Source organism: Myxocyprinus asiaticus, chromosome 1 (assembly GCF_019703515.2).
Source record: "Myxocyprinus asiaticus isolate MX2 ecotype Aquarium Trade chromosome 1, UBuf_Myxa_2, whole genome shotgun sequence".
In the NCBI taxonomy this organism is placed as follows: domain Eukaryota; kingdom Metazoa; phylum Chordata; class Actinopteri; order Cypriniformes; family Catostomidae; genus Myxocyprinus; species Myxocyprinus asiaticus.
Window position 1 is genome coordinate 53903570 of NC_059344.1, and position 10463 is coordinate 53914032.

The 10463-nt window shown below is 39.1% G+C and overlaps 1 protein-coding gene across 1 annotated transcript; it reads left to right on the plus strand.

Moving 5' to 3' along the window:
* On the plus strand, window positions 1-3761 carry LOC127441258 (bolA-like protein 2). Its single transcript, XM_051698453.1, has 3 exons — window positions 1-218; window positions 394-491; window positions 3385-3761. Exons 1-3 carry the CDS (start codon window positions 156-158, stop codon window positions 3482-3484), a joined length of 261 nt encoding a protein of 86 aa, XP_051554413.1. The 5' UTR covers window positions 1-155; the 3' UTR covers window positions 3485-3761.
* Window positions 3762-10463: the final 6702 nt, after the last annotated feature.

The window sequence follows — 10463 nt, forward strand, 5'->3', positions numbered from 1 at the left end:
GCGTGGCTTATATAAAGTACGAAGCGCACTCCTCCTCTCTAGCAGACCGGTAGTGACCAAATAAATCAGAGACAACTCTGTTTTATGTTAAATTACTTCATCTTAGTGTTTAATAAAACGTTTTCGTTACCAAAGGGTCTACTTTATTCCGAAAGATGTCAGTCACCCCAGATCTGATTCGTGAAAAACTGATAGAGGAGATTGGTGCGATACACGTGGTATGTGAGAAGTGCACACACAATGTATAAATGCAGAGGAAGCCAGAATCAAATTGTTGAGTCTGTGAAGTCAGGGGGACCAGGATAATACGAATGAAACGGAAAGCAGACTATTTATCGATTTAAAGAATTGCTCACTAGGTGGTTTGTTTAAAAAATGGCCTTTCTCTTTCAGGATGTTGAAGACACGTCTCCAAACAGATGCGCCGCCAGCTTTAAAGTTCTTGTAGTTTCTCCTCAGTTTGAAGGGAAACCATTATTACAGAGGCACAGGTGAGTTAGTTTCAGTGGTACCAACTTTTGCACACAGATTTCTTCGGACAATACAATAATGTATACTGCATTATTTACAGTGGGGTTCAAAAGACTGAGATCACTTGTGAGAAGCTTTTATTTTGTTTTTTTCTAATTTTTTTTATTTGATTACAGATCATATTGTATAAGTGTCACAATTTGATTTCTAAATTTCTATGTTGGTTTAATAAATAATACCCCCGATTTATGTGGTCTCAGACATTTAAAAAGAAAACATATTGTATAATCTGGTGAAAGAGGACATAGGTTTCATGTTTGTGCACATGATTAAAGGGATAGTTCACCCCAAAATGAAAAAATTCCTTCCCAGATGTGAATGACTTACTTCTGCTAAAAACAAACCGAGATTTTTAGAAGAATATTTCAGCTCTGTTGGTCACTCAGTGCAAGTGAATGTTGACCAAAACTTTGAAGCTCCAAAAAGCACATAAAGGCAGCATAAAATTAATCCAAATAAGTCCAGTGGTTTAATCTATGTCCTCTGAAGCAATCCAATTGGTTTTGGGTGAGAACAGACCAAAATGTAACTTCTTTTTCACTGTACCTGTAATATCTTGCCATTACAATCTCTAGGCACGATTATGATATCAAGCTCGATTACACTTACTAGTGCTTGACGCATGCCCACAGCACTATTGACCTGTTTTATGTAATGTCACTGTATGACCGCACCGCCATGTTTGTGACCAAAATTCCAGATTCCTTCGGTGTGCTGTGTTGTGGGATGCGACAAAGCTGGCAACATTTTTTATTTTATTTATACATCTTGAAAAGGTGATATTTTTCTTTCACTAAAGTTTGATATTTAAAGTGACTGCTTTATATCGCGAAAGTCAAGCAGTGATGAAGGGGGAGAACAGGGATAAAACACTTGTTGGTTGTTTGTTCGTTTATTCAGGCATGTCAGTTATCTGTACACTTGTCAATTTTATTTATAAGATCATTGATTCAGACACAATTAAACTGGTAATGCACATATAGGACAATGTTATTTATTACACCCAGACTATATAAACTTATGTCATAATTGTAGCACACTGTAAAAAATAAAAAAAACACTATAATGTGAATAAATAGCATATATTTAATATGTATATACTAATGTTAGTCAATAAACAACACATCATAAGATTATGAAGCACAGACTTTATTTACACCCCCAGTCTACAATGTAAACATATTAGTCAAATATATGCCACTTTTTTTGTATTCTTCATGAGTTCAAAGCAGCTCTTAAATTCATACAGATGGGATCATCACAGACTTTTTGTGAGATTGTGACCAAATAAGAGCAGAAAACAACAAATATTTGTAACTTTTTATGAAATATGTTTACGGTGATGTACTTGCCGGTCACATCAGACTCGCTGGCATACGGAGATGGATTGTGGATAAAATATATTTAAATGTCTGTAGAAGTCAAATTTGGCAATATTTGTGCTGCCTTCAGACCTGTATACTCCTTTCCTGGGACTTGTCATGGATCAAAAATATTTTTTGAGGTTTTTCTTGATATCGTTTTACGGGTGTTTTTCCATTGTTTCCTCCCGCTGATGGTCAGAAATATGGCAGCTGTGGGGGAAAAGTGACAGCACTGAAATATGGTGCTAGGAAGTGTAATTGAGCTCGAAATCAACATCGCCAAGGAGACCGCTGACGTCAAGATTGATAGTGAAAAAGAGTTACACATTTTGGTCTGTTATCAACCCAAAACCAATTGTATCGCTTTATAAGACATGGATTTAGCCACTGGAGTCTTACTGATTACTTTTATGCCGCCTTTATGTGCTTTCTGGAGTTTCAAAGTTTTGGTCACCATTCACTTGCATTGTATGGAGCACCAAAGCTGAGATATTCTTCTAAAAATCTTCAGCAGAAGAAAGTCATACTTCTCTGAGATAATTAAGCGAAACATTCCTTTAATGCCTGATGTTACATTTATTAATAAGCAAAAATGTCTTATAACTATGTGCATTATAGAGTTCTCATGAGAACAGATAGAAATAAGATCTGGTCAATTAACAAATGACATTTTCAACAGCATATATTATGACAACATGGAACAGCAGTGGAATATGTTAGGTCTGAGAGGTTTGTATTGACACTATGCTTAAACATACCTTTAAATATATAAATGTGACGAGGAGGGCGTGGCCGTAACGATGGACGCCCGGTGCTGAATCGGCCCAATCAGCGGGAGAGGGATAAAAGAGGAGCCTGGGACGGTAGTTCGAGAGAGAGACACATGCGGCAGCTGTGTGTGTGTCTATGTGTTTAAGTTGATTCAAGTTCATTTATGTCATTAAAACTTACGTTGACTGTTCAGCCGGTTCCCGCCTCCTCCTCGCCCACCTTACCCCGTAACAAATGTATGTGATTCTAATTAATACCGCCTCATCAATGTCAAACTGTTATGCTACAAGCAAGTTGCTTGCATTTCATGTTAAAGTGGATATTGACATTTAACAAAATAGGGATTCTGTCTCAGACAAGCCCTGAGTCTGAACACATTAAGATGAAAGCTTAAGTTGATTTGATGGAATCAATCATGCAGTGGAGAGTGCTGTGAAAGGGTCACCTGCAGCCAATATGAGTCCCAGCTGGCAAAGTGTGCCCCAGACATGGATGTGGATGGGCAGCCTTAGCAGAATGATTTGGATCTTTATATAGGGCCAAGTCATGTGGAAGGCTGTTGTCTTTGGACAGGATAGAGAGCAGTGGAGGCAAGCTGTAAAGACCAGCCATGCTGAGATCAATAGACTCATTGACCCCAAGGTTTTTCTTTTTCTTTTTTTTTTAATTATTATTATAATTATATAAACACAGACTTTTATATATGTTTGTTGTTTAGGATGGTGAATAATTGCCTTGCTGAGGAGCTGAAAGAGATTCATGCATTCGAGCAGAAAACGTTGACACCAGAGCAGTGGGAGAAACAAAAAGCACAGTGACACACATACAGCATGCACAAAACACATTCATGCAACCATCAAATGGAACAGTAGTGACCTATTAGTGTCTAGATATTTCCATTTTACCTCCCAAAGTATAATCATACCAATGTTATGGAAATCAGTTGCTTTGTATTTATTAAGTGACTATGCTTCTATTTTAATTGTCACTCATGGAAATGGCTCATACAAATTAGTGAAATTGTATTATGTGCTGTACAAAACAAAAACCTTTGAAATGTAATATGCTGACAATAAAGACACTTCCTGGACAGAATTTATGGTTTGTAGTCGGTCTGTTATTATGTGACAAGACTTGCTTTAATTTGTAGATATTTGTAAAGCTGATGACCCAATGTTCATCAGCATTTGCAGGTTTGTCTTTATGCACTAAATAGAGTAAAGGAGCCACATTACGCTACATACACAAACAGATAATGAATGAAAATGACAATGGATTTTGTAAGGTACATATTATTGGAAACAAGTTTTGCTTATGAAAGACCACCATTTGTGCCATTGCAGGTGGGCCCAAAGTAGCCTGCAGAATTTAGAAGTGCTCAGTGAGTTTGCAGTCAAACTTAATTCTGAAGTATGCAAGTTAAGGTGTGTGAATTTTATGTCTAATTCACATTATTTCTTAAGTATTTGTGCAATTCAAAGTTTATTTTATTTTTATGTATTCATCATTGTGGCCTGTTGTGTTTTATCTGTTCATGCATACTGAATCACTTTGTAGACAGTACGGCCATTCTTTTACTGTGACCAGTGGCTGTACACTAGTAATTTCTGCTGGTCTGGCTTTGCCCCTTTAGAGCTTTAGAGTAATTTAAAAATTACTCTTAAAAGGAATATTCTGGGTTCAGTACAAGTTGAGCTCAATCAACAGCATTTATGGCATAATGTCCACAAAAATCAATTTAGACTCGTCCCTCCTTTAAAAAAAGCAAAAATCGAGGAGTGACACTATGTGAGGGTTGGTCGCTTAGAGGAGTGCTCCGCTTAAACTTTGCTACAATTATCCTTTTAAGCAATATTAACCTGTGAGAACTGTAATAGTTATGTTTGTTAAACTGTACTGGAAGGGCAGGATGTTGAAAATTTTTAAATCGTCAGGCTGTGGGGACATTAAAAAGCACTTACGTTCCCACACATCGGACACCTCGTAGGATCAAGATGGCAGAGGCCCAGTTGATAGAGACAGCGGTATATCTCGAACATTTATGCAGCACTAATGAAAATCTCGACCGACATGGAGGCCCTCGCAGAAATAGGTTGAGCGGTTGCATCTAAGGAGGTGAAACTTTCCACCCTGATCACAAGAATGGATGATGTTGAAAAATGGTTAGAGTTTCTGGGGTCAGCCGAAAGAGAGCTACAGGCTAACCCACCTGCTACCAAGACTGATGTGGAATGGGTGTGGGGAAAAACTAGAGGATGTGGAAAATTGGAGCACACGTAAAAATTTTGTTTCATTGGAATCCTCGAGGGAAAGGAAGGTCAAGATATGGTGAGGTTTTTGGAGGGGCTTATTTCGAATTTGATCTACACAGCGGGCCGCCAGCTCAAGATAGAGTGTGCGCACAGAGCTCTCGGTCATCTTCTTGCGGTCTGCTGACAGAGGCAAGTTGTGCAGGGAGGTCCACAATATCATGGATTTTCCAGACTTTACTAGAGCGACACAGGTGAAGCAGGACGGATTCAAAGAGTTTAAAAGAATGACTGCACCAACAGAAGGTAAGCTTCGCACAGGAAAAAAAACTGAATAATTAAAATAAAGTAAATAAAAACAATGTTAAAATACATATAAACCAAAACAGATAAATAATAATAAAATAATCTAAGACATTTTTTTTTAGAAGTCATTGGTCAGGAAAGTTCTCAGCATAAAAGAAAGGATATAGGCTACACTTTTTATTTTTAATAACTAAAAAAAGCATTTATTTCCAAAACTGTGAGGGATGTGGTAAGGGACAGTCTGAATATATGGTCAATTTCTTGGTATTATTTATCTTCAATGTAGTATTACTGACCGGAACTACCGCTCACTATACTCCCAGTCTGTGTAGTGCACCCCCAACCCCCCACACTATTTTGCACAATCCTATTCTGGCAGATATGTACACTGGCGGCCAAAAGTGTGGAGTAATGTACCGATTTTGCTGTTTTGGAAGGAAGTATAGTCAGGACATTACTGATGTAAAAAACAGTAATTTTGAGTAACAAACAAAGTTAGAATATGGAAGAGACCAGACATGGTAAAGAAATGCAAGCACACACACATAAACAACTGCCGGTCGCACAAGTAGTTTAAAAAAAAAAAAAAAAAAAAAAGGGCAAAAAAGAGAAAGCAATATGAAATATGTACCCAAAATAGACCTACAAAATATAGGCTATATAATTGAATGTATCCGTAGATGTTAGCCAGCTACAGGCCGTGCTTCTTAAAATAGTGTGGGTGCTCTGTATGAAGTGGAGATGTATCGTGATTACACATTTTTTAATAGATTTAAAACATGTTTAAATGCTACTAAAACAACATAAAGAACAGTTTTTCATGTACAAAACATTTATTGCTTCGTTTTTTCGCTGAAAATGACAGCAAAATTCTGCATCTGCAGATTAGGACATTGATGCAGCATTTTGTGTTTTTGTGGGATTCAAGGAAATCTGCTTGCCAATTTACGGTATTAGTCTTGCATACTCAGTTGAGCAGGGGTGTGCAATTATTTTGGTACAGGGGCCACGTCAACCGTTAAATAGGACATGGAAGAGAGAATATAAAAATTTCTACATAATTGAATCTTTTAAGCTCAGAAGTAGTAGTGCACTCATGCACTCAATGAATGATGCACAATTTTCTGAAGTGCACTTAATAACACAAAGAACAAACTTTTTCCTCTCTCACTTGGTTTTGCTGTGTGTGTGTGTGTTTGGCGCAACAAAGGGATCTTTGCTGCTGTTTCCTCCCGATTGGTCTGAATAATGCGCTGCTGCACGGTGCTGCCTGCTCTGTCTTGTCTGTCTGTGCGCTGTCAGTGTCTTCTTTGCTCCGCAACGTTATCACTGCGCGAGAAAAGGGACGTGTGGCGTGAGAACAGTGCCAGTTGCATGACTCACGCTCAATGCGTGAGAGTTTGCATAAATTAAGTATGACATAAGGCGAAATATTTCCTATTTGTGCATGTATAAATATCTGATTGGGGTGTTGCATCTATTATCTGGCAACCCTGAGCATATTTAAAGCTTGTGGATGCGCGATAGGTCCCAAAGCCAGATAAATGAAAGATCTAATTAAAAAAATATTCATGATAAATCAACCTGCGGGCAGTAGTTATAGAGGGGGGGAAAAAACTCTCCTTCAGCTCCTGATATGAAGTCCACATATGTTGAAATTAGGACTGCGTTCCGTCAAAAGTTGAAAAATATGTTAGTTATTTGGAATATTTTTCAACATTAACACATCTGTGTCAATTCAATTCATTTTAATATAAATTTTGTTATTGTTTTATTTTGTTATCACTGTACCATATGGTTCTATTCATTAACATTAGTAAATGAATTCCTATATATTTAATATGCATTTTCAGATTGAGAATAAATAAATAAATATATTCATGCAAAAGCTAAAAAAACTGTGCTTTCAAAGGCTTTATATGGAGTTAGGATGAAAATAAGGTGCATTTCTAACTGTTCTGAGACCAGTGCAGACAGACAGCTCACTGGAGGTTAAGTCATCAACTAAACAGGGAGCAAGGGTGCTTCCTATAGTTTTCTATTCAGCTAAGTGCATTCACTCCCAAAATCTGACCAAATGTTCAGTTTCAGGCTGCAGATAATGTTTGGACCACTCAACATGTTTGGCAGACATGGGAAAATGATAATCAGTACATAGATTCAGAATTTTATAATGTATAATTTTATTTTAACTTGGTTGGCAGCGATTTATGATGCTGGACATTATTATTAATAAGAATTATTAATTCAACTTTATAGAAAATCAGCTGTAATGTCTATAAAGTCAAACAGGAATAACCAACACTCCTAGACACATAATAAACTATTTGATGAAAATAATTTGACTTTCTATAGCTTGGTATTACTTAACATTTCTCAACTTAGTCCAACTGTCCACATACACTATATTGCCAAAAGTATTCGCTCACCCATCCAAATAATTGAATTCAGGTGTTCCAATCACTTCCATGGCCACAGGTGTATAAAATGAAGCACTTAGGCATGCAGACTGCTTCTACAAACATTTGTGAAAGAATGGGCCGCTCTCAGGAGCTCAGTGAATTCCAGCGTGGCACTGTGATAGGATGCCACCTGTGCAACAAGTCCAGTCGTGAAATTTCCTCGCTACTAAATATTCCACAGTCAACTGTCAGTGGTATTATAAAAAAGTGGAAGCGATTGGGAATGACAGCAACTCATCCACAAAGTGGTAGGCCACGTAAAATGACAGAGCGGGGTCAGCGGATGCTGAGGCGCATAGTGCGCAGAGGTCGCCAAATTTCTGCAGAGTCAATCGCTACAGACCTCCAAAGTTCATGTGGCCTTCAGATTAGCTCAAGAAGAGTGCGTAGAGAGCTTCATGGAATGGGTTTCCATGGCCGAGCAGCTGCATCCAAGCCATATATCACTAAGTGCAATGCAAAGCGTCGGATGCAGTGGTGTAAAGCACGCCGCCACTGGACTCTAGAGCAGTGGAGACGCGTTCTCTGGAGTGACGAATCACGCTTCTCCAACTGGCAATCTGATGGACGAGTCTGGGTTTGGCGGTTGCCAGGAGAACGGTACTTGTCTGACTGCATTGTGCCAACTGTGAAGTTTGGTGGAGGGGGATAATGGTGTGGGGTTGTTTTTCAGGAGCTGGGCTTGGCCCCTTAGTTCCAGTGAAAGGAACTCTGAATGCTTCAGCATACCAAGAGATTTTGGACAATTCCATGCTCCCAACTTTGTGGGAACAGTTTGGGGATGGCCTCTTCCTGTTCCAACATGACTGCGCACCAGTGCACAAAGCAAGGTCCATAAAGACATGGATGAGCGAGTTTGGTGTGGAAGAACTTGACTGGCCTGCACAGAGTCCTGACCTCAACCCGATAGAGCACCTTTGGGATGAATTAGAGCGAAGACTGCGAGCCAGGCCTTCTCGTCCAACATCAGTGTCTGACCTCACAAATGCGCTTCTGGAAGAATGGTCAAAAATTCCCATAAACACACTCCTAAACCTTGTGGAAAGCCTTCCCAGAAGAGTTGAAGCTGTTATAGCTGCAAAGGGTGGGCCGACGTCATATTAAACCCTATGGATTAAGAATGGGATGTCACTTAAGTTCATATGCGTCTAAAGGCAGATGAGCGAATACTTTTGGCAATATAGTGTATGTGGACATCAATTTTTATGAAAGATTTTATTTTTTGCTTGTTGATTAGGTCCTACTAGTTACAAATCAAAAAGGGAAATGGAAAATGCACACAGCAGTCACGTGGGGGTCTCAGGAGGCTAGAATAGAGTTCTTCACTATTAAGTCACTTATTCCATCTGGCACTGACTGCTCAATTCAGTAGAGATGTTGCCTCATATAGAGAAAAGAAAATCATATAGATGGCACTTTAATACATACCTTCTACAGGTCCCAGCATTTGATCAGATGTTAAAGACAGAAGTCAATGTTTATGTAGAAACCAACTGGTCCTCAGTGTCCTGTGGGCGTGGCATGGGAGGCGATTAAGGCAGTTCTTAGGGGGCAGATCATACAATATGCCTCATTCATTAAAAAGATCAAAGCACAGAAATTCATAGACTTTGAAAAGAGTATTAAAAGTGCTGAAACAGAGTTGAAGCACCAAATTACATCCAATGGTCTTAGAGAGTTGACTCAGCTAAAGTATATGTACAATACTATTTTGTCTCACAAGGTAGAGTTTTGGTTATTTAGGGCAAGACAGACATACTTTGAGTCGGGGGAAAACCTTTAACAGATACATATAACAGAGAAAGTTTTTTCCACCATTCCTTCAGTGAAGTCTTCTGGAGACAGTATATTTACTTCTGCCACAGATATTAATAAAGCATTTAAAGAATTCTATTTCGATCTTTATAGCTCCACACCTTTGTCTACCGATAAGGATATTAGCAACTTCATAGAGCCATTAGAACTTCCTAAATTGACGAGTGATCAGAAAGACTTTCTTGACTCAGATATTACTTTGGAGGAGCTTGTTGAGGTAATTAAAGCCTTGCCAACAGGTAAGGCACTGGGGCCAGATAGTTTTGCCACAGAATTTTTCAGATCTTCTGTCACAGAACTGGCTCCACTTATGTTAGAAGTTTACACAGAGTCATTAAAGAAAGGTAAATTACCACCAACCAATACCACCTTAAAAAAGATAATTAGGCATTAGGTAGGCATTTTATTTCCAGAAAATTTGAGACCTAGGGGGGCCTGGGTAGCCAGGTCTGCCAGTCTGACCTCACATGATCAGTGGTAAAATACACTGGCTACCACCCCTGGAGTTCACTAGCTCGCTAGTTCGAATCCCAGGGTGTGCTGAGTGACTCCAGCCAGGTCTCCTAAGCAACCAAATTGGTCTGGTTGCTAGGGAGGGTAGAGTCACATGGGGTAAACTCTTCGTGGTCGCTATAATGTGGTTCGTTCTCGGTGGGGCACATGGTGAGTTGAGCATGGTTGCCACAGTGGATGGCGTGAAGCCTCCACATGCACTATGTCTCCATGGCAACGCGCTCAACAAGCCACGTAATAAGATGCACAGGTTGACAGTCTCAGACACAGAGGCAACTGGGATTCATCCTCCACCACCCAGACTGAGGCAAATCACTACACAACTACAAGGACTTAAAAGCACTTTGGGAATTGGGCATTCCAAATTGGGAGAAAAAAGATAAAGACCCAAATGAATGTAGGAGATCTCGTCCAATTTCCCTGATCCTCAATCTCAATTTTTCAGGTATTTA

Coding starts and splice junctions, on each gene's coding strand:
- LOC127441258 (XM_051698453.1), top strand. CDS start 156: ATGTCAGTCACCCCAGATCTGATTCGTGAAAAACTGATAGAGGAGATT. Junction 219..393: donor AGATTGGTGCGATACACGTG/GTATGTGAGAAG, acceptor TTTCTCTTTCAG/GATGTTGAAGACACGTCTCC. Junction 492..3,384: donor CCATTATTACAGAGGCACAG/GTGAGTTAGTTT, acceptor TTTGTTGTTTAG/GATGGTGAATAATTGCCTTG.